The sequence below is a fragment of the Geotrypetes seraphini genome, chromosome 5 (genome assembly GCF_902459505.1).
Source record: "Geotrypetes seraphini chromosome 5, aGeoSer1.1, whole genome shotgun sequence".
Taxonomy (NCBI): Eukaryota; Metazoa; Chordata; class Amphibia; order Gymnophiona; family Dermophiidae; genus Geotrypetes; species Geotrypetes seraphini.
In genome coordinates, this window is record NC_047088.1 from 200,212,110 (window position 1) to 200,237,955 (window position 25,846).

The 25,846-nt window shown below is 42.1% G+C and overlaps 1 protein-coding gene across 2 annotated transcripts in view; it reads right to left on the bottom strand.

The window, feature by feature from the left end:
* Positions 1-25,846, bottom strand: part of ITGA6 (integrin subunit alpha 6) — a 143,903-nt gene that overhangs the window by 2,731 nt on the left and 115,326 nt on the right. The window contains exons 20-25 of one of the 2 annotated variants that reach the window (XM_033944749.1): positions 18,774-18,947; positions 14,902-14,997; positions 12,532-12,642; positions 12,339-12,437; positions 9,863-9,988; positions 3,413-3,543 (exon numbers count right to left, since the gene is read on the bottom strand). In XM_033944749.1, the coding sequence (XP_033800640.1) occupies positions 3,436-3,543; positions 9,863-9,988; positions 12,339-12,437; positions 12,532-12,642; positions 14,902-14,997; positions 18,774-18,947 (714 nt within the window). In that variant the 3' untranslated portion in view covers positions 3,413-3,435. The remainder of the gene's footprint in view (positions 1-3,412; positions 3,544-9,862; positions 9,989-12,338; positions 12,438-12,531; positions 12,643-14,901; positions 14,998-18,773; positions 18,948-25,846) is intronic. The other variant, XM_033944748.1, reaches the window with a different exon arrangement.

The window sequence follows — 25,846 nt, forward strand, 5'->3', positions numbered from 1 at the left end:
GTTCATCTACACCAAAATAGCAGCCAATGTGGTATGACACCATGTTAGCTGTCTAATATGGGAGTGGGCCAGGCCTGGACGTGACAGGGGTCAACGGAAATCTTGTCCAGCTGTGACAACTAGCACATGGGTCATTACCAACTGCTGAACTTGCTACCACCTCAAAAGGCGGTGACAAGTGCAACTGTGCTCCTGGTAGTCCTGTAGTGCAAGGCACAGTTACAGAAGCAGTTTTGATTGAGAAGAAAAAAAATTAAAGTAAACACGGAGTGCAAGATCTGAAAACAGAGCATGCTGTGCAGCTCTCTCTATGTAGCCAAAGCATTTCTATTGCCGAGAACTTCTCATGTACATTACATTACATTACATTAGGGATTTCTATTCCGCCATTACCTTGCAGTTCAAGGCGGATTACAAAAGGTTAATTTAAATAAAAAACAGAGTTACAATGATTAGCTAGAGAGGTAAGTTATAGATCTTTTAAACATTTAACGGGTTGTTGAGGGTGAGGTGGTTTGTAAAAGAATTAATAGGTGGTCATAGTGGAGGTTCTTTTGTTATTATTAGATCAGATGTCAGTTTTAGAGTTGCAAAGAGGTCGTGATGTTATTGCTGCTTCAGGAATTTCTTGAAAAGTGTGGTTTTTATTTCTTTTCTGAACGTCCTATAGTCTGGGGTGGTCATCAGAAGGTTGGAGATCTGATTGTCCAGCCTTGCGGCTTGAGTGGCTAGGAGGCCGTCGTGTAGTTTTGTCCTTTTTACATCCTTGACTGGGGGTGGTATGAATGGGGAGTGCGTTTTTCTATGTCTGGTAGTGGGTGCTTGGATGACGCGATTGTTCAAGTATGCGGGGCTGTTTCCGTGTAGGGTTTTAAATAATATGCAGTAGAATTTGAATTGGATTCTTTCTTGGATTGGGAGCCAATGTGAGTTGATGAAGGCTTCAGTGATGTGGTCATGTTTTCTCAATGAGTAGATGAGTCTCAAAGCTGTGTTTTGGATTGTTTGGAGTTGTCTAATTGTGGTTGCAGGGCAAGGAAGGAGGAGGATGTTACAGTAGTCCAATATACCTAGTATTAGGGATTGTACTATGAGTTGGAATTGTGTTCTTTCAAAGAATTTTCGGACTTGTCTTAGATTTCTCATGATTGCGAATGATTTCTGAATTGTTTTATTTATTTGCAGTTGCATAGTGCAGCATCTGTCTATGGTCATTCCAAGCAGTTTTATGGTAGTTTGGATGGGATACTTGATTGCGTTTATCTCTAAGTTGGTTGTGGTTTGGACCTTGTCATTTTCGAGAAGGATGAATTTGGTTTTGTCTTGGTTGAGTTTAAGTTTGTGATTTTTCATCCAGGTTGTGACTGTTTCAAGTGTTTGGTGAAGTTTGTCTGTCATGGTAGGTGTAGAATGATCGTATGGGATGAGAATGGTGATGTCATCAGCATAACTATAGGTGGTTATGCCCAGGTTGTCCAGATGCGTTCCTAGAGAAGCGGTGTACAGCACAATATAGACCTTGTGATTATATAATTTGTGGGAATCTACTAGCACCAACAGTCTGGGATTCTCTTCAGCTCCTGCCTACGCACATGCCCTCCAAACGGGTGCTCAGCTTATCAGGAAGCTGTTTGAATGAGCAAGTAGTAGAGAAATGCTGGGGCAGCTCTGTTCTCAGGGTCCCCAGCAGGTGAAAGAGCTGATAGGGATGGAACAAGACTCAGAAAATGCATGACACTGAACAGAAGATAAGTTGTAAGCATGTGGTCATTGCCTTCTGAGGGAGTGTGCTATATTTTAGAAAAGTGCATTGTTAAATATCATGTTAATTTAGCAATGTTGCTTAAATTAGGTTGATATGCCTCTGTAAAATCAGCTAAACGAGCCTCCCCACTACCTGATTCTTCTACAGTTGCTCTCATTTGGAACAAGTAGTTAGTTACAAGGGGATAGCAAGCTTGATTTTCAACAATAGGAAAATAAATCCAAGAATTAGGCTTAAATTGCATGTGAACACTTCAATTGGTTATTTCAGCAATGAGTTTAGGGACTTTCAAAGCAGTATATTCTATAGTTACTCTAGGGCAGGGGTGCCCAATAGGTCGATCGCGATCGACGGGTAGCTCGCCAAGGCAAAGTGAGTCGATCACCCAGGACTCACTTTGCCTTGGCGATCTATCGGGCCGATCAGTCTTCCTCTCCCCGATGTCAATTCTGCCATCGGAGAGGAAGTTCGGGCCAGCCAATCGCTGCCTGGCTGGGCGGAACTTCCTCTCCGACAGCAGAATTGATGTCGGGGAGAGGAATGCTGGTCAGCCTGAAGCAGAGAGAGCATGGGGCGGCGGCGGCTTTGGGGCCTGTTATCCATTGGTGGCAGTTTTAATTTCTCCGATGGCAGCGGCAGTGGCTTGGGGAAGGGCAGGGAGAAAGAAAGAAAGAAAGGGGGCAGGCAGGGAGACAGAAGGAAAGAAAAGAAACAGAAAAAAAGAAAGGGGGCATGAAGAGAGAAAGAAAAAAAGGTCAGGGAGAGAGGAAGAAAAAGTTGGGGGAGGGAATGAGGTGTGGAGGAGAGGAAGCATACAGGCTGAAAGAAAAATTGGATGCACAGTCAGAAGAAGAAAGTCCAACCAGAGACTCATGAAATCACCAGACAAGGTAGGAAAAATGATTTTATTTTAAATTTAGTGATCAAAATGTGTCTGAATTTATATCTGCTGTCTATATTTTACAATATGGTCCCCTTTTACTAAACCGCAATAGTGGTTTTTAGTGCAGGGAGCCTATGAGCGTCGAGAGCAGCGCTGGGCATTCAGCGCAGCTCCCTTCGCTAAAAACTGCTATTGTGGTTTAGTAAAAAGGGAGGGGGGTGGGTATTTGTCTATTTTTGTATGGTTGTTACCGAGGTGACAGTGCATAGAGTCATCTGCTTTGACCTCTTTGAAAAAACCCCGGAATAGGAATGATAATTAACAATTCTATGCGTACAGTGTGCGTTGTGGTTTTTTAAAAATTTTATTGTTGGTAGATCATTTTGACTTGGTCATTTTAAAAGTAGCTCGCAAGTCAAAAAAGTGTGGGCACCCCTGCTCTAGATGGTCATTTACTAAAGTTAGCCTGCATTGTCTACTGCAAGGCCTAAAGGATTAAAATTGTCTCTGTAGAATGCACTGTTAGTAAATGACCCTTTACAAGATTTTAACTCTCAAAGTTAATTATAACAATTGTATATATTTTTTAAAATAACCCCACACCTTTAAGAGCATGTAAAAAGCAAGCAAGCAAATATTCACATTCTTAAAACAGGGGTTAATGGGAAAATGTGCATAGCAAGCTCTTTCATAGAGTTAGACCGCATAGCCACCATGACCATACAGTGTCCCATAGCCAGCAATTAAAAATATTGATCAATTACCAATCACAGAATGCAGATCAATACTATGCATCAGAAGTAAGCCTCTCTTTATCAGATGGCTGAGCATGGATCTCAGCCTTGTGATATGTGGCATCGTACTGATCTTTGTTACTTCTCCTGAAGAAACCACACTATAAGGAAGCAAGGGATTGCATCAATTTTTTAGAATTGTAGATGGGGGGAAAAAGAGACGGTTAGACAATTTCAGGTTTAATTTACAAGACACCTTAAGTCAAACAAAACCATCTATGATCCTTGGAGTCATAATCAACAATTCTTTATCATTTTGTTATCATATATCGAGGGCAGTTTCTTCTTGCTTTCTTATCTTCTGCCAATTATGCTCCATTAATTCTTACCTAAACTGTAGCTCTAATTTTTTCCAAACTAGACTTTTGCAATTCTGTTCTCATAGGACAGGGGTGTCCAATGTCGGTCCTCGAGGGCCGCAATCCAGTCGGGTTTTCAGGATTTCCCCAATGAATATGCATTGAAAGCAGTGCATGCAAATAGATCTCATGCATATTCATTGGGGAAATCCTGAAAACCCGACTGGATTGCAGCCCTCGAGGACCGACATTGGACACCCCTGTCATAGGAGCTCCATTTTACCAGCTTCATAGGTTTCAACTTGTTCAAAACACTGCAGTTTGCCTTCTCTAGCACTGCTTTAAATATGACCACATTACTTCATATTTAAACAGGAACATCCCCATTACATATAGGATTCCATTTAAGTTAAACTTTCTTTTCAAATTCTTTCCACTGAGGGGGGATTTTTTGGGTTGATGATTTGTGGATGAAAAGAAGATTGCCAGTGTTCTTGATACAGCATATTGTGAAACAGGGCCACTGTCGAGTCTGACTAAGACTATTCATTCAATTGCGGAGACCAAGCTTCTCTTGTCAGTGAACAAGTGTTCTGGAATTTTCTGAACCAGCGGTTGGAATTTGAGTTTCCCCATTTACAGCTAAGAAGATTAAGACCGTGTTACATAATGATAAGTACCTGGTTATATAATTAGTGTGACCATATGGCTCTAGAAAAAAGGGGACGGATTGAGACATCCGGGTTTTACTTCCATTGAAAGCAATGGAAGTAAGGAGAACAGATTGAGACATCTTGGTTGCTTTCAATGGAAGTAAAACCCGGATGTCTCAATCCGTCCCCTTTTTTCTGGAGCCATATGGTCACACTATATATAATGTTAATTGAAGACTGGATGCTGATTATTTGTGGAGTTTTTTTTGTTGTTGTTGTTTTTTAAGAGACCAATGACTTTGTTTAATCCCACAACAGGACACTTGTTGAGTCCAATGGGTGCAATAATTTCTAAGGTCTCTTTTCCTCCACTTTTTTGTAGTGTCGTTGCTGGGAATGTTATTTATTGTGGAGGTCGATGTCACAGCTGTTTAACTATTATATAAATTATTAGCTTTGACATTTGAACTAAGCCAGCTTCAGCATTAAGGCAGCCAGCATATACCCATCAGCCCCAAAGAGTATAGGACCATTAATCCTCCATTGTGCTCACTGTTATATTACTAGCTGTAAACCACCACCATCAAACTTGATACCCTACCAAGCCCCTCAAAATTGACATGGCAATGAGCCTTCTGTTCGCATCAATCCAATGACAGCCATTAAGACCAGTGATATTTCCTTCCCCACCACACCATCAATGAATTGGCTTGGATAACCAGCTCCAACCTTGTCACCCCAAAATAAAAACAATATAAAAAAGCAATGAGATTGGCATGGGCAGGAAAGTGGCTGTTTTTTTTTTTTAAGAGTACCCAGCACTTTACTCCTCTCTCTCACTTGCCCCTTATCCTATTCACCCCTTTATCCTTCCTGACCAATAAATCAAGCAAAAATTAGATCTTTTAAAATTTTGAACCACAATAACTAAGGATTCCCCCATAACAGTCATTAATTTCCCTCCCCTTCACTCAATACTAGGCCCAGCCAGCCCCTGGGCCTATGACATCAGCCCTATTCAGCACCTTGTTATATCTGACCACTGGGACCTAGGTCCAACAGCTCTTAATAACAGAAGTAACTGGCACCAGAGTCTCAGTAATGCCCAATATCATTACAACAAGCCAAAGTCCCCAGATATCCCTCTCCCCACACACATTTCTTCCATCAACCACAGAAGTAATACAGATGATGTAATAAAGGTTCTTTTACTGTTTATAAGCATACCAGGAGTTTAGGCCCAATTATTTGACCTGCTAGGGAAGTTTAACATCCATCTTGTGAAAAACTATGACAAGTATCAGTCACATTAAAAAAATATTAATACTTTTATTGTATACCCACACATAGGAAAACTCCTTAATCTCTCTACTCTCTCTGACTGCCGCTGCCGCAAAGGAAGGAGTTGGTGCAGGCGTGGGAGACAAGCTCCGCCCCCAACGGCCCTTGCGGCACGACACCTAAGGCGTAAGCCAAAGGTGCGCTCCTTAGCGCACTCCTTTGTGCAGCGACAGAGGGCAGCAAAAGACACTCAAGAGACACAAAAACAACAATCAGCCTTTGACACAAAGATCTCACTCAGCCTCATACTAGCCACAAATAACAGACAGACACTGACACAAAGACTTCCTCAGCCTCTAACAACTTTTGTATCTTCCAACCAGCCACCTTGTATTCTAGCCATTCATTTAACCTGCATTTGTAAATCTTCCCATGCATTTAAATATTCTAGTCTGGTATTCTAACCTTATCCTCTAGCCATCTTGCTTAAAACCTGCATTTATAATTCTTCCCTTGCATTTTGTACCCCTGTCATCCTGGTCAACCTGCTTTTGTAAATCTTCCCTTGCATTTTGTATTCTAGCCTGGTAGCCTAGCCTCACATTCTAGCCTTGTTTTCTAGCCATCTTGCTTAACCTGCATTTATAATTCTTCCCTTGCATTTTGTACCTACATATACATTTTCACACCCATAGCCTCTCGCTATCACCTTTGCTCACAGTCTGTTCCCCCAACCAACCATGCTACCCACACGTAACTACCTCCTTCCCTACCTGATCTTATACTTAATCTGCTCACAATTCTGGTCCTAAGGGACACTAGCCTTTGAATCTGTTCCCCACACCCACCACTCCTACCACAAACAAGTAAAGCCAGACGGCCACCATCCCTACCCTCACCAACTTGCCAGCCCCAAACTAGGCCCTTTCTCAATCCAAGTATTTCACACCACTCACTATCCACCAAAACAATCCTCCCTGAAAAAACAATGCCAGCTAAAGAATATCACTACCTCAGAACCCATCTCCGCCCCGGACACCCATTCCCTTTCCTGTGCCTACCTCAAAATACACTCCATTAGGAATAAAGCCCAACTAGTGAAGGATTGGCTAATTGAATCCCAGCTTGATCTAATATTCCTAACCGAAACCTGGCTCATCTCTGACGACATAATTATCCACGACATCCTACCTAAGGGCTACAAGATCATCCCCCTCTCCAGAAACTTCAAAAGAGGTGGTGGAATATCCATCACTCTTTAAGACCACTTCAACTTCAAGGTCATTGACTCCAAATCAACTGAAGTCCTAGAAATTCTCACCTGCAACCTCATGAAACACGACCTGACCGCCAACCTGAACACCACTCTGTTCTATATCCCGCCCAACAGATGGAGTAATGCTAGTGAAGACTTCTCCGAATTCCTCCTACTAAACACTTCTAAAGACAAACACAACCTGCTACTTGGGACATCAACCTCCACCTAGAGCTAGCTACAAGACACCCCAACTGTCAAAGAATTATTCTCCTTCCTATCATCAATTGGGATTCTCCATCCCCCACACGACCCCCCCCCCCAAAAAAAAAAAAAAAAAAAAGGCCAACACCTAGACCTTATTTCCTTCTCATCTAAAGATCCTCTCGCATCACCCATCAGCCTAGCAGACGTAACCTGGACAGACACCATCTGGTCAGACTACCTGAGGGCCAACTTCCAAATACTATGGGGCAACCCACACCCTCACACATCAACAAAACATAGAAAGAATATTCCAACAACAACCACCTTCAGATCCTCACTTAAGCCTACAGAATTCTGGTCCCACTTCAATCTACTACCCATCCCAAACACAGAAATAGATTTCAACACTAACTGGATCAACCTCAGTAATCAGATCCTAGACAAAATCGTGTCACTAAAGAAAGGCAAAAAAAGATGACACATAATTGACGGGTGGCTCAGCACTGAACTAACTGCGCTTAAAAGAAAAGCACGCCAATTTGAAAGAATCTGGTACAAATCAAAGAAGGAAGTACAAAATAATCACCAAGGAAAAATGATGTACCTTCTACTCCAACAAAATAGGATCCCCAACAACCAACAGCAAAGAACTTTTCAGATTAATGAACTCTCTGCTGGAAATCAATCACCACAAAAGATCCTCCTCCACACAACTACCAACCGCTGAGAACTTCACACTTTACTTCAAGTCAAAAGTTCTCAATCCCAGAACCTCCTTCCAAAATCCACCAAGTAGCCCCCCCCAAAACAAACAAACAAACAAATACACCCACACACTCTGATTCGATCCCAGTAGACATGAACTGGAGCCACTTTGAACCCCCTAACTGGTTACTATTCCTCAAGCTCTATAATAAATACGCCAAAACCTTCTGTTGCCTAGACAACTGCCTAACCACCATCATGAGAGCAGCCCCCACCCCTTCAAGGCCATGCTTTTTGACTGGACTTCTCATTTTATGGCAAACAGCAAATTCCCAAGTGATCTTGGACACAACTTCATCTCGCCCATTGTAAAGAACCGCAAAGACCCCATATCTACAACACTAACAACAGATCAGTAGCCAACATCCCCTTCACCAAATTGATGGAAGGTCTGATCAACACTGCCCTTATGAACTACCTAGATAAATTCTCAACAATTCACAAATACCAGTCAGGATTCCGCCCACACCACAGCACCGAAACAGCCTTAACCTCCATCACAGATCACATCATACAACTACTCAGCTCAGGGAAACACACACTAATACTCCAATTCGACCTTAGCAGCGCCTTCGATCTGGTGGACCTCGACATCCTACTCAGCTGTCTAGATGCCATAGGTATCTCGGACCATGTACTCAACTAGTTTAAAGGCTTCCTAAAAAACCGATCCTACCAAGTCACTAGTCAGCAAACCTACTCCCATGCTTGGACCAACCCCTGTGGCGTCCTTCAAGGCTCCCCTTGATCCTCCACCCTATTTAACCTATATATGTCCTCCCTAGGCCAGGAACTTCTAAACTGAAACTCTAATCATATATCTATGCAGATGACATCACATCATCCCCATCTCTGCACTGTCAACCGAAACCAGACACTTCATCTCCTCTATCATCAACCAAGTAGAACTATGGTCAACAAACTCCAAACTAAAGCTAAACCTGGAAAAGACCAAAATATTTATGGCCTCCCCAACAAACAAACCAATTGAATCTACTATCAACCTAAATGGAAGAAACTTCCCAATTAAACCTACCATCAAAACGACACTTGAAGCCCATACCAACATCCTAATTTAAAAAATGCTTCCACTTGTTATGGAAGCTATACACGCTAAAACCATACTTCAATTTCACATCTTTCAGACTGCTAGGCCAGTCTCTGGTCCTAAGTTCACTGGACTACTGCAACATTACCTACCTAGGATCGCACAAAAAAAAACCATTAAAAAACTGAGACTTATCCAGAACACAGCCATTCGACTAATCTTTGGCTTGGAAAAATCAGACCACATAACCCCATACTACAAGAAACTTCACTGGCTATCGAGGCCAGAATAATCTTCAAATTCAGTTGCCTCTGCTTCAAGACTCTTTTCGGCACCGCTCCCACCTACCTCCTGAAACACCTTACCCTACAATACAAATTCCGCTCTTCACGTAGAACATTACTGTTCACTTTTCCCTCGCCTAAAGGATGCAAATACAAAAGATTCCTCAACAGGACACTCGCCTTTCAAGCAGGACTCTAGAACAACACTTTAAGCGACCTAATCATGAACTCTCTAACATACCATTAGTTCAGAAAATCACTAAAAACCCACTTATTCGACAAATTTATCTGATCCTTGAAATTTGCTCAACACCTATCGCACCTTTCACGTTCCTTCCTCCCACCCTTTACCACCCCGCCACATAACTGACTTCTTCCCCTTCCCAAATCTAACTGATGTTACCTCACTGTTCTCCTTACAGCACCTCTTGTTGTACACCATCTTGAACTAAAAAGGTATGACGGGATACAAATAAAGCTATTATTATTTATGGTATCAAACTCATCTCTGCATTTTTACACTTAGATGACATCTTTTCATCAACATTTTAGAAAATACCTGTACTTTTGAAAAATATTTTGAAATACAACTGAATACTAAACAAAATTGCATTTGAAAATAGCTTACCTTCCATAGTAAAAATACCAGCAATGCAAGCATCAGGATTCCAGCAAGAATGGCTACTAAAATAATCCACCAAGGTACCCCTGTATGTAGAGCTACAGTCTTTTCTGGGAACACAGTGACCCGCACCTGCAGAGAGAAGTCAGACATTGGAAGATAGGAGATACTGTTTTAAGAAAGAGGTAATAAGGTATATCAACATATCCGCATTAACAGAAATTTAAATCCATGCCAAATGACAACCTCTGCTTAAAATTATATGTATTAACCAGTTCTAATTGTACTCTCTCCCAGTCAAACTATATCAGCTGCACAGCAATAGGGCATTCATCTAGAACTATATGTAAATTAAATAATGAAAACAATCTCCATTTGCATTTTTGTGTAATGTTTCTGAAATATACAGGGATAAATTTAATTAGTTAACTTTAGGACAGCTGTATGTTTGTCTGACGTTATGTTGATCATCAGCACTGGTTGGTTGATGTTAAACTATGCTCCATGCCACCTCTTTCTCTGGGTAAATTCAATGCACCTGGACAACATAGCAAGAGAAAAAATTTGTTGTGCAGACTTGTCTGGTTAACTCCTAAAGTTAGCTTGGGCACAGCTTTTGAATACCAGCCTCATGATTTAATTCATGATTTTAGGGTCCATGAAATAGATCAATATGGGTAGGAGAACTAGATAAAATTCAACAAGTGAGAAGTGTGTGGGGAGGGGGAGAGGACAACTCAAATTCAGTGTGTGAAAAGAGAAGTAAAAGGAGAAAATTTGGGAAGCACTGGCCCTTTATTGGCAGGGGTAACCAGGTCCAAGAGTGAAAGTGAGGGATATTTGGATATTAAGTACTTAAAAAAAAAAAAGTGGCCACAGTATACCATCAGATGAGGTCCTATAGGAAATGCTGTTTAAGCTCCTGCATCATTGCTCTACTGACAAATGTGAAACGATAAGAGAATGGAGCTAGCAAAATCAAAAACACATACTACGGGTAACAGAGCAAGAAACCCTAGTCCCTTATTTTTTTTTAATAAGGGCTATAAATTAGTACACTTTTGGAATGAGGTATGCAGGCCAGCAAAGATTTCAAGAGGTAGGGGGCAGGAGAGAAGAGAAGAGGTTCCAGCATCCCTGCCAAGTTAGTACCCTCTGCCTCCTGCAGCCCCCTTAATACTATGCCACTGCACCTACTGCCAAGTCTATAACAGTACTTAGGGGTGCCTGCATCATTACAGAATATTAGTGGAAAATTTGTTTTGGCACAGAAAAAGTTAGGCAAGAACACTTATGCCAGGTCAATGACTGGTAGAAATGTGTGCACCTAGATGCACTAACCAATTGAGGGCAAAAGATGGCATTCTATAAGTGGTTTGGTGACACACCCATGGTCCAACCCCTTGCACTTACGCACTATAGCAGGGGTAGGCAATTCCGGTCCTCGAGAGCCACAGGAAGGTCAGGTTTTCAGGATATCCACAATAAATGTGCATAAGATAGATTTGCATCTCAAGGAGGAAGTGCATGCAAATCCATCTCATACATATTCATTGTGGATATCCTGAAAATCTGACCTGCCTGTGGCTCTTGAAGACCGGAATTGCCTAACCCTGCACTATAGTACTTTGGCACTACCTTATAAAATAGTGACTGGTGTAGTGGTCTTCGTTACTTTTTAAACTGGGGCCACTTTGGATTCTAATCAACTGAAGGAGAACTGCCAAATATATTCCTATGTGGGGCCACAACACTGCTACCAGTGTGTGTCAGTGACATCCATCCCCACCAGCCCCAATTTCATTGTGGACTATCCTCAAGGTTGTGAGTATTTTTTAATGCATTTTCTTTTGTCTATTGAAAAATGCCTTGTCCTTCAAGCATGTGGTTTCTACCCCACCCCCAATCCACTTTCTCTTCTCTGTCCTAAGCCTGGATGGAGAGGCAGGGAAGCAGGGACCCCCCCCTAAAAAAAAATAAAAAAAAAAATTGAAGAACAGTCATAGGTCTCCCAAAAATACTCCACAGAAACCACAAGTGTAGACTTCATATACACTGTCCATACTGTTTAAAGTACTGATTTTGAGTTTCTGATTTAGATACAGTTTAGTTCTTGTGCTTTTCTAGTGCCTATATGCACATCACTTCTGATTATTGGTGCCAATGACATGCACGAGTGGCATATACTTCTGGGTGCCCGTTTATAGAATTGCCCTGATAGCAATTTCAAGAGCTCTCCCACTGTAGCTTTCAAGAATTGGAACATTAAAAAGAAATAAGGCACTATAGAAAAACTCAATTAATTAGAGGAGAAAAAATTACTGTCTTTCAATTGTTAAAATATTGACTTGTGAGACATTGTTTAGAACTGTATCAGAAATACCAGCAACCCCCCCAAAAAAAAACCCCCACAAAAAATAACAACACCCCCACAAGACTCATTTTGTGATGCGACAAACCATAGGAATAAGAAGCCACTCACCTGAGTGCCTGCATTTGGAACTTTAATGTTTTTGGCAGCAGAATCCACATTGATAGTTGCATTTACCAGTATGTCAAGATAGTTTAACTTAGAATACTCCTGTTAAAAAAAAAAAAAAAATTAAGTGTATCAGAATATTTTCCAAACATGAGTAAAACCTTTTGGAATATAAAGATCAGTAGGGAAATGCTACCTCTAGGAACGTGCTATTCCAGAGTCTTGAGCGTGCCACAAGCACTGCATTGCTGTCCAGGCCCTGCAGAGGGCACTTTATAGTGACACATTTTGCATGACTGTTGCATTCCTGAAACAAAAGCAACACAGGTTTCAAGAACAGCACTAAGAACCCAAGCTATATTTTTAACTCTATTTTGTTTAAAAAGGTGGGGAAAGATCAATAGCTTTCACCCCTGCAAAAGCACATTTTAGTTCCTGCACCTAGCCTAGACAAATTCACATTAACTAAGCTGATTCTGCACTATTTTCGCCAGATTTATCCAGCAGCTGCATAAGTGTTTGCTACTTTATCCTCCTTGTACAAAACATTTGCTCCACCCCCCTCTTTTACAAAACTGCGATAGAGGTTTTTAGCTTAGCCCAACGTGCTGAATGCACTGCTCCTGACACTCAAAGTTCTTATGAGCGTCGGGCGCAGTGCAGAGAATTCAGCGTGCCATCCTGCACTAAAAACCGCTATCGTGGTTTTGTAAAAGGAGGGGGGGGGGATAGTAAATCCTATGCACACAAAAAAAATTTGTAAAAAAAAACAAACTGTTAATTCCTCACAGTGCTAACTGAAAAAATAAAAAAAACAAAAAAAACCACACCCTGAAAATTTTTATTGTATTGTATGGTTTTCAAAATTTTAAAGCTTTCTTACAGTCAGAATAGCTGAAAATGTTCTCTTATTTCCAGAAACATGTCATTATACTGTGTAGATAGACTGGATTTATATATCTGCTTTCGTTTCATGTATCTTTTGCAACATACAATTTGGATACACACACAAAAAAGATTCTCTATATTGATAATACATTTTTTTCTTTAATGAAATGTATCACTATATTGCTTGTTTTTATATTTAAATCTTGTTTATTAGATGAAAGCAAATCCAATTTTTGGCTTGCTTGTTTTTAAAGACTAATGGGGTGAAAACCCAAACCACAAGGCCACAGGGAGTAAGAGCAATAATGTAGCCTTTAGAAACTTCTATATGTTTTATAGCCTTTGGTACTTCTATAGGCCTTCTGCCTGCAATTTTAAAAGCATAACGGGGAGGAAGAGACATCAACCCATTAGATTTTGAGACCCTTAACGAATGCTATAGCCTCCCCTTCCATGACTCGTTGAATATAGGCAAGTGAAACATTATGTCACTGAGCTTATGAACAATCACTAAGAGAGTATGAAAGATGGACAGTTTGATGAATTTTTGCCATTAGTGGCCATTGATAAGTTTTGCCTGGCAAGTACAATGAGGGACATATACGAAGACCCTTGGAGACTCCTCATTTTGGGTGACTCTGGTTGGCCATGTGACTTTGAGGGAGCTTTTTCTGAGAAAGATTTGTGTGATATTTTGTGGCATACCCTAAATGTGCGTTTGTGTGTGGGGGAGGGTAGAAGAGACAATTAAGTACACTGTATGGGAATACACACAGGTAGATGTTTTTTGGACTGTCCTAACATTTAAGCAGCATGATGGGATTGCAGTTGCAAAAACATCCATGAGCATGAGCATATCTGCTGGAGAGGGAGGATAATTTACTGATTCATTCTAGTGGAGGAGTTGCCTAGTGGTTGCTGCCTCAGCACCCTGAGGTTGTGGGTTCAATCCCAGCACCGCCCCTCAAAGACACTGGGCAAGTCACTTAACCCTTCATTGCCCCAGGTACCTTAATTAGATTGGGACCTCACTGGGACAGATAGAGAAAATACTTAAGGAGTACCTGGTTACTATTCAATGTATTGTAAACTGCTTTGGGTGAATCTCCTCAAAAAGCTGGATGATGAATAAACAAATAGTGCTGATATAATGCTTGTTTATAAAGCTTGTTTGGTTGCAATTGCCCCATAGACTTAATGTTATGGATAAATCAAATGCATGAACTGTTGAGAATGGTGTTTATGTAAGAAAAAAAAAAGAAAATGGTGTTTATGTCTATGGAGTCTGCTGGGAGAGGGGCTAAAAATGTTTTCTGAAAGTTTGAGAACGCTACATGGGGGACTTTGTCCTTTCAAGTATGTACTACATTAATAAATAATCTTGAAGTGTGAATAGGGTTGGAATGCTTAGGAAGGGAAGGAAATGGTGGGGATTTTTAAGAGGTGGATTGGAGGGAGTTTTCCCATTGACAAGCTATTTTTGCGTGTTCATGGGACAACATTCTGACAAGTCCTGTTATAATGCCAAATGTTTGGTAGGCAGAGTTGAGTTGTTGCATGTTTCTCTTAAAATCAATAAACAGATGCAAACATAAAAGCATAAAGGAGAATCATGAGATTTTGGTAGCGGACAAGGAAGGAAAGAACATAAATAAAAGCCTAGTGAGAAAATGCTTACAATTTTTAAGTATTTTCTTTCTTTAAAAAAAGAAAATGATTTTCCATCATCTGACTTGTCTCCAACTGCACGTTTGTTTCTAGAGTGATGGGACTCCTTGGAAAAAAAAGGTGCATAATTATTAATCAAAAATGTAACATATTTCTCAATATGATTAATTACTCAGTGCAGAACAGGAATTCTTTAATATCAATTTAAATCATTTTAACTTAATATTGAACTTATATTCTACTTACCTGCAAACCAGTACAAGGTGGATTACAACAGAATTAACATATATAAATACCATTGATAATCATAAGAAAACACAAAGAAATACAATAAATTCCTGTCTATAAGCTAACCCTCCAAACTCCTCATTAATTAAACAGTCATGCTTTCAACTTCTTTCTAAACATTTAGAAATCCACCTCAAACAATCTGGCATCACTATAAGGGTAGCACCTTACATTGTGATTTGATGCACTTATTCAAAACAGCTGTCCAAAATGATGCACAATAACATAGTGTGAAATATAAAACATTGACAAAATGTTAAGACTCTTAAAGTTCCCTCAATGTTATATGTTACATGTTCCCTCAATGTTACATGTTACATACATGAGGAAAACTTGTCATGCATAGGAGGGAACATAGCTTTCCTTTAGAGAATGAGTAAGGTACAGAGAAGGGTGACAAAAATGATACAAAGGTTTGGGATTAACTCCGTATGAGGAAAGGCTAAAGTGGCTAGGGTTCTTCAGCTTGGAGATATGAAAGAGGTCTATAAAATACTGAGTGGAGTGGAAAGGGTAGATGTAAATCACTTGTTTACTCTTTCCAAAAATACTAGGACTAGCGGACATGTGATGAAGCTACTAAGGGCTCCTTTTACTAAGCTGTGTTAGGGCATTAACGCGCAGAATAGCGCATGCTGAATTGCCCCGCGCGCTAGACCTTAACGCCAACTCAATGCTGGCGTTAGTTCTAGCTGCGTAGCGCGCGGTAATATCCTGCATGCGCTAAAAACACTAGCACACCTTAGTAAAAGGAGCCCTAAGTAGTAGATTTAAAACAAACCAGAGAATATATTTCTTCACACAATATGCAATCAAACTCTGGAATGCGTTGCCGGAGAATGTGGTGAAATCAGCTTAGCGGGATTTAAAAAAGGCTTGGCTAATTTCCTAAAAGAGAAGTCCATAGGCCATTATTGAGATGGCTTGGGGAAATCCACTGCTTTTTCCTAGGATATGCAGCAAAAAATCTGTTCTACTATTTGGGATCTAGCTAGGTTCTTGGGACCTGGGTTGGCCACTGTTGGAAACAGGATACTGGGCTTGATGGACCTTCAGTCTGTCCCAGTATGGCAGTTCTTATGTTCTTAAGATTCACCTTAGCAGGGCCTGTGAAACTAAGCAGTCTCAGGGACAGTCAAAATCCTGGGAGTAGTAATCGACGACAAACTGCTCTACCATGATCATATTTCTCTCACTGTTAAAAACTGCTTTTTCAAACTACCTCTTATCAGGTCGATAGCCAAATTTTTGAGCCCTAATTCCATTAAGATACTAATCCATTCATTAATTATAGCAAAACTCGACTACTGCAACGCACTTCTCCTTAACATCACACAGAAAGAAAAAAGGAGACTTCAGTTGATTCAAAATACCGCTATTAAATTAATATATAATGCTAGGAAATACGATCATGTTTCACCGCAACTAATAGATGCTCACTGGCTCCCAATTGGTCATAGAATAATACTGCTTATCTTTAAAACTCTAGCCTTCCACGAACCTCAATTCATATCTAGACTTTTAATACCTCACACTTCCCAACGTTCACTTCGCTCTTCTGGTCAAAACCTTCTTACTGTCCCCTCTTTGAAAATTATCGGTACAAGAAGAGCAGACATATTCTCTGTAATGGGACCTCTATGGTGGAATGCCCTGCCCCAATACATTCGAAATGAAAAGGACGTTATAACATTCAAAAAACTTTTAAAATCTTACTTATTTAAAGATGCTTTTAATATTTAAATGTTCAGCGAGATTCCAAATTATGCTGTGGTTTACTTCCCCTTAACCTTTTGTTTTTTCCCATTTCTTCTACCCCAACCTGAAAATTGTAACTATTATCCTTTCCCTCCCAACTCATGTTTGTTTTTGACGAAAGAACTTTGTTAAATGCTTGTTTCTTTTTATTATATTCTATTTTTGATTTTGTACATCGCTTAGTGATTCTAATAGGTGATTTATCAAATTTATTAATAAACTTGAAACTTGACAGGAATATGGTATTGGAAAATTGTCATTTTACAAGGCATTGAAATAAATTTTATATGTAAGGACCTCTTAGATTTTCTTGAGTTGGGTGGGAGCTTCCAGTGGGAGGCCCAAAGTCCATAAAGAAGTGCTGAAAGAGTCATATGTAGCATGTCAAGAGGATATTGATGAAACGAAAAACAACTGAATCTTTGATGCAACTGCAAGATCGGCTGTTTCCAAGTGATCTTTGGTGGATGTTTTATATTGGATGCTTCTTACTTGATGCTATCATAATTGCACTTTGTATCTTTACACCAAGCAGAATTTGCTTGACCCCCCCAAGGCAGGTGGCACATCTGTTGAAACAGGGACTCCTTGTAGGTCTTTTTTTTTAAAGTCTGTGTTTTATTAATATATTGGAGTTGGTGCTTCATCAATTTAACCCCCCTTTTACAAAACTGCAATAGTGGTTTTTAGCACAGGCCAGCGCACTGAACGCACTGCACTGCTCCCGACACTCAGAGTTCCTATAAGTGTCAGGAGCAGCGTAGAGTGTTCAGCATGCCGACCTGCGCTAAAAAATGCTATCGCAGTTTTGTTAAAAGCGGGGGGGGGGGGGGGTGGAATGAGTTCATCATTCTAAAGAGGATTTCAACTCTACACATTGGAAATTCTTTAATAATAATAATAGTTTATATACCGCAATACCGTTAAGTTCTATGCGGTTTACAAAAGATTAGTGGGGTACAAGTTGAGTTGACGTACAAGTTGAATTAACTTAAGGCAGGGGTGTCCAATGTCGGTCCTCGAGGGCCGCAATCCAGTCGGGTTTTCAGGATTTCCCCAATGAATATGCATTGAAAGCAGTGCATGCAAATAGATCTCATGCATATTCATTGGGGAAATCCTGAAAACCCGACTGGACTGCGGCCCTCGAGGACCGACATTGGACACCCCTGACTTAAGGGATGTGGGGAACAATTGGGAGAAAGGGCAAGAGAGGGGAAAGAGGGAAGTGGGTCAGCTGTCTAGGTCTTTCGGGAATAGGTGGGTTTTGAGGCGTTTCCTGAATATCTCATAAGTGGTGGGCAATAGGAGTTGTTCTAGGTCTTTACCCCATAGAGCAGCCTGATGTGAGAGAAGATGCTCATGGTGTTTTTTTAGTTTGCATCCATCTATCCCTACTTTGTTTTTTTTCACTCCCATGGGATTTTTATTTTATTTTTTTGGTTTTTAAGAGGATATTGATGTGCATTTTCTACTCTGAACTCTGTAAAAGCTATAGTCTGCTTCCCCATAGTTCTCATCTTTTTTTTTTTTTAAGTTTTACTATTTTTATTTTTAGTAAAATTACTCAGTTTGGAACAAATATTTGGAATATGGACATTTTAAAATAGGCCTAACTCACCACAGTTATTGCTGGTCCCAATCCCAAGAACCAAGAGTCTTAAGGTTATATTTTGCTGAAGTTTCGGAAAGAAAAAAGATATGCATTTCCACAAATGTGCAGCGCAGCAACCAATTAAAAAATACCACTACACTCAAAACCAGCAGCATCACCTGAAAGCACAAATGCCAGTGCATTTGTGTCTAAGTGCTGATTCGGCAAACTATACAGCTTACCCGTAATTGCAATTGATTAAGTTCATCGGAAGGCTGACAGACTACTTTATCCAATCCCTTGGAGTCTATTTTCATCAAGTAAAGAAGCCATTTTCCATTATTAATCACTTTAGGCCACTGAATATCCAAGGAAGCTGTGCCAAGTGCTTTTAGTGGTCTGCCCAGATTGTTTACCTATAAAATATAAGAAACGTATCAGATATTTGAGGTCTGAATAGGATACAAATTGCCAAACAACTTTGGAAAATTGATCAGATGTAAATGCAAAAACCATTGTAATATCCTCTTTCCCACATCACAAAATCAGTTTAGATCAGTTTAAAGTTAAATTCTAGTTCTGTATGTTCTATAATACTACGAAAGAGCATAAATATTTTTATACTTAATACAGGTTTACAGGCATAATTAACCCGCATTAAGCGTAACAGCTCTGTGGTAACTGTTGGGGACATATCCAACGTTCCCTGTTTCCACAAGGACATGTTTTCTAAGGTGTCTGAAGTTCAGGTGCAATAAATGCAAATACACCTAACTCCACCTATTGAGGTTGCATTGATCCCCATCTTTTACTAAGGCATGCTAGTCGATTTAGCCTGCACTAAATGTTAATTAGCCCATTATAATCTATGGACGTGTAAGCATTTAGCGCACCTTAGTAAAAGGACTCCTAAATGAACCAGTATTAACTGCATATTTGCCAGTTAGCACACTCTACCCGCCCTGTGCCGACTGCAATGTGCAAACCATACCCTAGCTTTGCTTTACCTGTCCCAGTCCCCAACCCATTCTGCACGAAACATAGCTAGACTTTTAACACACACTGACTGTTTTAATATGTGCTAGCTGTTAGCACATAAGACTACCAGCGCTGCCACTGCTGCTTTGGGTAAGGAATGGGGGGTTGGCGGGTCAGGACTGCTACTGCTTTGGGGAGAGAGAGAGGGGGAGAGAGAGAGAGAGAGAGAGAGAGAGAGAGAGAGAGAGAGAGAGAGAGAGAGAGAGAGAGAGAGAGAGAGAGAGAGAGAGAGAGAGAGAGAGGGGGAGAGAGAGAGGGGGAGAGAGAGAGAGAGAGAGAGAGAGAGAGAGAGAGGGAGAGGGAGAGGGAGAGGGAGAGAGAGGGAGAGAGAGGGAGAGAGAGGGAGAGAGAGAGAGAGAGAGAGAGAGAGAGAGAGAGAGAGAGAGAGAGAGAGAGAGAGAGAGAGAGAGAGAGAGAGGGGGAGAGAGAGAGGGGGGAGAGAGAGAGGGGGAGAGAGAGAGAGAGAGAGAGAGAGAGAGAGAGAGAGAGAGAGAGAGAGAGAGAGAGAGAGAGAGAGAGAGAGAGAGAGAGAGAGAGAGAGAGAGAGAGAGAGAGAGAGAGAGAGAGAGAGAGAGAGAGAGTGTGTGGAGGGTCCATCAGGGTGAAGGGCTGGGGAGGGGTAGCCTACCTAAACATTCAGTGCAGTGGCCAGGGAGGAGGTAGGTGGGGGAAGGGGGTGTTTAAATTGGTGTAGGCTCTGGTGTTGGGGTGCGGTTGGGTGAAAAGGGTTAAAGTAATGGGGAGGGGGAGAGTTGCAGTACCGTGGGGAGGGGCAGGGGATAGATGAGAGAGAAATTATGATCCTGGGGTGGGGTACAAGAGAAAGGGTAAAAAAAGGAAGAGAAGGTGGGTAGGGGTGGAAAATAGGGACAGGAAGAATGGCCTTGGAGGTAATGGAAGGAAGGATATATAGGAATGGAGCTGGGACTGAAAGGGTGATCCTGAAAGGGCTGGGACTGAAAGTCAGATCCTGCTTCCACCAACAACACTTCGCTGTCCTCGTTCAATCCATTATTCTATCTAGACTCGATTACTGCAACTCCATCTACTTAAGCCTAACAAAGAAAAGTCTTCTCAGACTCCAGCGGATTCAGAACACCGCGGCTAAATTAATTTTCGTAAAAAGCAAATTCGACCACGTCTCCCCGCTTCTGTCTAAGCTTCACTGGCTCCCAGTTCTCCTCAGGGTTCACTACAAATGTGCCTGCCTAACCTTCAAGTCTCTACACGGCATCCTTCCTCCCCTGTTTCCACTATCTTGGCTCTCCTCGAATCCTAACTCCACCAGATCCACTCAAAAATTCATACTATCATTCCCCTCTTTAAAAGGCATATCCCATACAGGAAAACTTGGAACATCCCTCCTCTTCAAGATCATAGAGCTGTGGAACAGCTTATCTGCCCCTCTTCGGAGTTCGACCTCCCTCCAACGCTTCAGAAAACATTTGAAAACTTGGCTTTTCTCTAAAATGTAACCACTCTCTCCCTCTCCTCTTTACTTAGTCCCCTCTTTCTTTCCTTTTTACCAAGCCCTTCTTCTTCCCATTGGAGTTCCTTTCTTTAGTAATTCCTGTAAACCGTGTCGAGCTCTACTTCTGTGGAGATGATGCGGTATACAAACTTAAGGTTTAGTTTAGTTTAAATGCAGTGGAGGATCGATGAGGGCCAAAAGGGTACAGAGGATTAAGGAAATGGTAATGGATAGTGTTGGGAGCTAATAGAAGAAAGAAAGAAAGAAAGAAAGGTAGATAGATAGACAGGGATGCAAGGAGAGAGACAGAAAGACAGAAAGATGGGGGCAGGGAGAGAGACAGAAAGACAGAAAGATGGGGGCAGGGAGAGAGACAGAAAGACAGAAAGAAAGAGACAGACAGCGGGAGAGAGACAGAAAGAAATTCTACATATCTATTCTAGCACCCATTAATGTAACAGGCTTAAACACTAGTAATGTATATTCAGCATGGCTGCCTATCCTAATAGCAGTTCTGAATGTATGCGGCTCACTTAAATGTTTAAACAGCAGACATAATCCTCTATAATAAAACACTAAGCGCGCATGCGCAGTTAGGGTTTTGCGATTCCTGTGGTGTGCTGTTTCCTGGTCGTATTCCATTTTGGAACATGGAAGCAGGGAACACGCCGGTGACTCTCCCTCCCACCCTCACTCACCAACTGCTGCCACCCTGCTGCTCCTCTTCAAAGCAGCCTGCTGAGGTTCGCCGTCCGGCTGTAGCGAACCTCACAGGCCACTCTCCACCTGGTAGCATGTTCCCTCTGACCTGATCGCGTCAGAGGGAACGTGCTACCGATGTGGAGAGCAGCCTGCGAGGTTCGCTACAGCCAGCCGGCGAACCTCAGCAGGCTGCTTTGTTGAAGAGAAGCAGCAGCAACGGCAGCGGTTCATGCCGGTGGGCCACAGACACCAGGAACTATGGATGGAGGGAGGGTAAGAATGGAAGGGGGGAGGAAACAGAAGGGGCCCACGGAGCAGGCAGGCATGGCATAACAAGGGACTAGGGGGAGAGGGAAAGGGGGCTGCTTTGGGGGGAGGGGTGTGCTGGAGCAGACAGCAATCATGGGGGGGGAACAGAAGGGGGCCACGGAGCAGGCAGGCATGGCACAACAGGGGACCAGGGGGAGAGGGAAAGGGGGCTGATTTGGGAGAAGGGGTGTGCTGTGGGCAGACAGCAATCATGGGGGGGAACAGAAGGGGGCCACGGAGCAGGCAGGCATGGCACAAGGGACCAGGGGGAGAGGGAAAGGGGGCTGCTTTGGGGGGAGGGGTGTGCTGGGGCAAACAGCAATCATTGGGGAGAACAGAAGGGGGCCACGGAGCAGGCAGGCATGGCACAACAGGGGACCAGAGGGAGAGGGAAAGGGGGCTGCTTTGGGGGGGAGGGGTGTGCTGGGGGCAGACAGCAATCATGGGGGGGAAACAGAAGGGGGCCACGGAGCAGGCAGGCATGGCACAACAGGGGGAGAGGAAAAGGGGGTTGCTTTGGTGGGGGAGGGGTGTGCTGGGGACCAGACAGCAATCATGCTTTTCTCTGGGAGGGGGGAACAGAAGGGGGCCATGGAGCAGGCAGGCATGGCACAACAAGGGGCAGGGGTAGAGGGAAAGGGGGCTGCTGGGGGGCCACAGAGAGACAGGCAGGCATTGGGCAACAGAGAAATACAGGCAGTCAGGGGGCCATGGAGACAGACAGACAGACAGACAAGACAGGGGGCCAGGGAGAGACACAGACAGACAGCGTCCAAGGAGAGAGAGACAAAGGAAAAAAAACCCCAGACAGACATCTACTCTAAGGAGAGAGAGAGAGAGAGAGAGACAAAGGAAAAAAACAAAAAACAAACCCCAGACAGACATCTACTCTAAGGAGAGAGAGAGAGAGAGAGAGAGACAAAGGGAAAAAAAAAAAAAAAAGACAGACATCAATTCTAGCACCCGTTAATGTAACGGGCTTAAACACTAGTATTTAAATAAACTCATCTATTTGTAAGAAGCCTGAAATAGGGGTGTAGCCAGCCCTCCAATTCTGGCGGTGCCCAGGGGTGGACTGGAGGGGGCAATGCATTCCTCCCTGGTCTGTCCTCTTCCCACACACTAAACATATTGCTGCTGGCAATATGTTTAACACGAGATGTTACTGTGTCAGTGGCTGCAAGTATGCCGCCAACCTCTTCTTGAAGTAGGTAAGGAGGAGGGGAGTAGCAATACTGTATTTGTTTGGCTGGTTGGGTTTTGGCATCCCAAACTCCAAAGCTAAATGGGTGCTGCAGTTCTGGAGGGGGCCCAAGACTAAAGTGGGAGGTCCCAGGCCTCCAAGGCCTGGCTTGAAGTAGTATAACAAGTTCCTTCATTAGCATCTTTCTCTCTCACAACAGTCAGTACTGTGCATATGACTGGAGAAGGAAGGACAACTTCTGATTTGCCCATTCAATATCAGTAAGCTCCAATTATAGTCAATTAGTGTGACCATTTCCATACAAAAATTATGAGCCAATAGAATAAAGGCTTCCACTCAGAAAGGAGTTCCACCCTGAGAAGGCTCTACTCTAAAAAGCTCCCCTTGGTATGCTATCTACCCAAGACTTGAGCTCTGATCTACCCCCCTATCCGCAACCTCCTTTTGAGTTCTCTTCCCAGTTGTGCCCACTCACTATTCTAGAACTCATTTAAGACAGCTAGAGCTTTGGTGTCAAATATTCCTGGCCAGAATTTTTGCCAGCAGCTACGACTTTTCCTGTAACCCGACTAATGACCTGGCCCTCTAAACAGTGGATCTGTCTTGACAACAAGCAAGCTCTTAAATGATGCACAGTTGTGATCTATTTTATTCTTTGGTTTTGGAGATTAATTGGTTCTATGATATGTTCTATCAAGAGCAAGTCTAAGAATGACATAATGCCAAGTTTGATATTTTTCTAATGAAATACATCATTCTAAAACAGCTACTTTGCTTGAAAATGAAACCAACATTCCTTATTATGTATGTCATTGTGAGCTATAATTGGGCCCACAATAAAACCTTTTATAAATGGTGAGAAGTTTCAGGCAGTCCTTATCAAATAGCTTGCATTTTCTCATTCTGCCATTGCCTTTATAATCTCATACCCAGCACCCTGGTGTGTGCTACAGTAGGGTGAGGAGCAAAAGCCTGGGGGCAGTTTCTTATCCCTGCATCTACATGATCTCCCTTCCTCCAATCCCAACACAGTCCATGGGCACTTAAACTTGAACACTGGAACCCATTTCTGGGCAACCCATACGCTTCTTGCTTCATCTCTCAGCTGGCAGGTTTGCTAGCTGCTCTATTTTTCATTATAGAGATGCATTTCTCCATTTGTGTAGCCTCCTTACGCCACCAATGCTATGCCCTTGCTTAATCTAGTCACCTTGGCCTTAACATAAGGAAATATACAGAAAAGAGGCTACTGCCACCAATTTGCTGCAATTGGTGATGGTGCTCAAACTAAGTGGTTAGGGGACACTGGATTCACTTGGTGTTTCAGCTAGGGGGTGGAAGTGTATTTAGGTGTTTCAGGTGCTTCCGTTTATAGGGGTAACTGCAGATCAAGAGCTAGCAGACTACATGACATGGAGGAGGCTGACCTTCTGGAATGCTGAAACTGCACCATGTCTTCTGGTGACTGGTGATACAGAGCTAGCATAGCTATCAATATAGAAGAAAGTGCTGAATACATGCTTAGACTGTAAATGTCTGGTAAAAATAAAAAGTGGCAATCTTATTTCTGAAATCTGACTGGCTATTGACCCTGGAATAGCCCATAGGGGATAGGACACAATATGGATCATCTCAGCTGCCTACTTTATAGCACATGGTATATTAAACAGGCAAGAATTTGTATTCTTTTTTTTTTTTGAACACTGCCTTGATAGTGATATGTTGTTTTCTATGACCCCTTTCATAAAGCAGCGCTAGCAAGTGCTGTGTGACAAAAGCCCCCAAACCCTTTAAATCCCTATGGATTTTGAGGCATTTACCATGCCAGCCCATGCTAAAACGCTTTGTAAAAGGGGACCTAAATAAATTAGGAATAAACCGTTAGGAAATCCAAATGAATATAGAACAGGTGGGATCTGACAGATAGAAAGACAAATGCGTGAAAATGGGTGGTGGAGGATATTTTCTGGGTTAAACTTCTGCCAACAGTCAAGCCCCTGTATTCAAAAAAAAAAATAAAAAAAATCCCAAACCTTTCCTGGTCACATTCACAGAATTTCAGATCCCTGGCCAAACAGCTTACATTTGAAGAACAGTTTGTTCTGTGTAGCAGGTAGTTTAAACAATGCAAAAGCTCCATGAGGCCTATTGGCTAATGATCAAAAGTGATGTCATATAAAAGGTCATTTAAAAGGCCCTCAGTACAATACTGTCTTCCTTTTTTAATATTTTTTATGGGGCTCTGACATTTGGATAATTTCTTTCAAAGAGACAATGGTTTCAGTCTTTATGCTTATAAATATACACTGATGTCTGGCATTGAAGGCTTCTGGTAAAAAGCTTCCAGGCATATGCCCGTATTATGTTTTTGCAGCGCAAGATATATATACAAAATAGCTCATTAGAGAACTAGAATTAAAAAGAAAAGAGCTGCTCTCTCTACATAGGGTTGCCAGATTTCCTTTTTGAAAAAAAAATAAAAAATAAAAAAAAAGGACACATGCCTCCCCCCAGTCCCACCCCCACACGAACCTCCCCGAGCTTGAAGGCCACATTTGGAAGCCTTTGCGCATGCGCGGACATTGATGCAA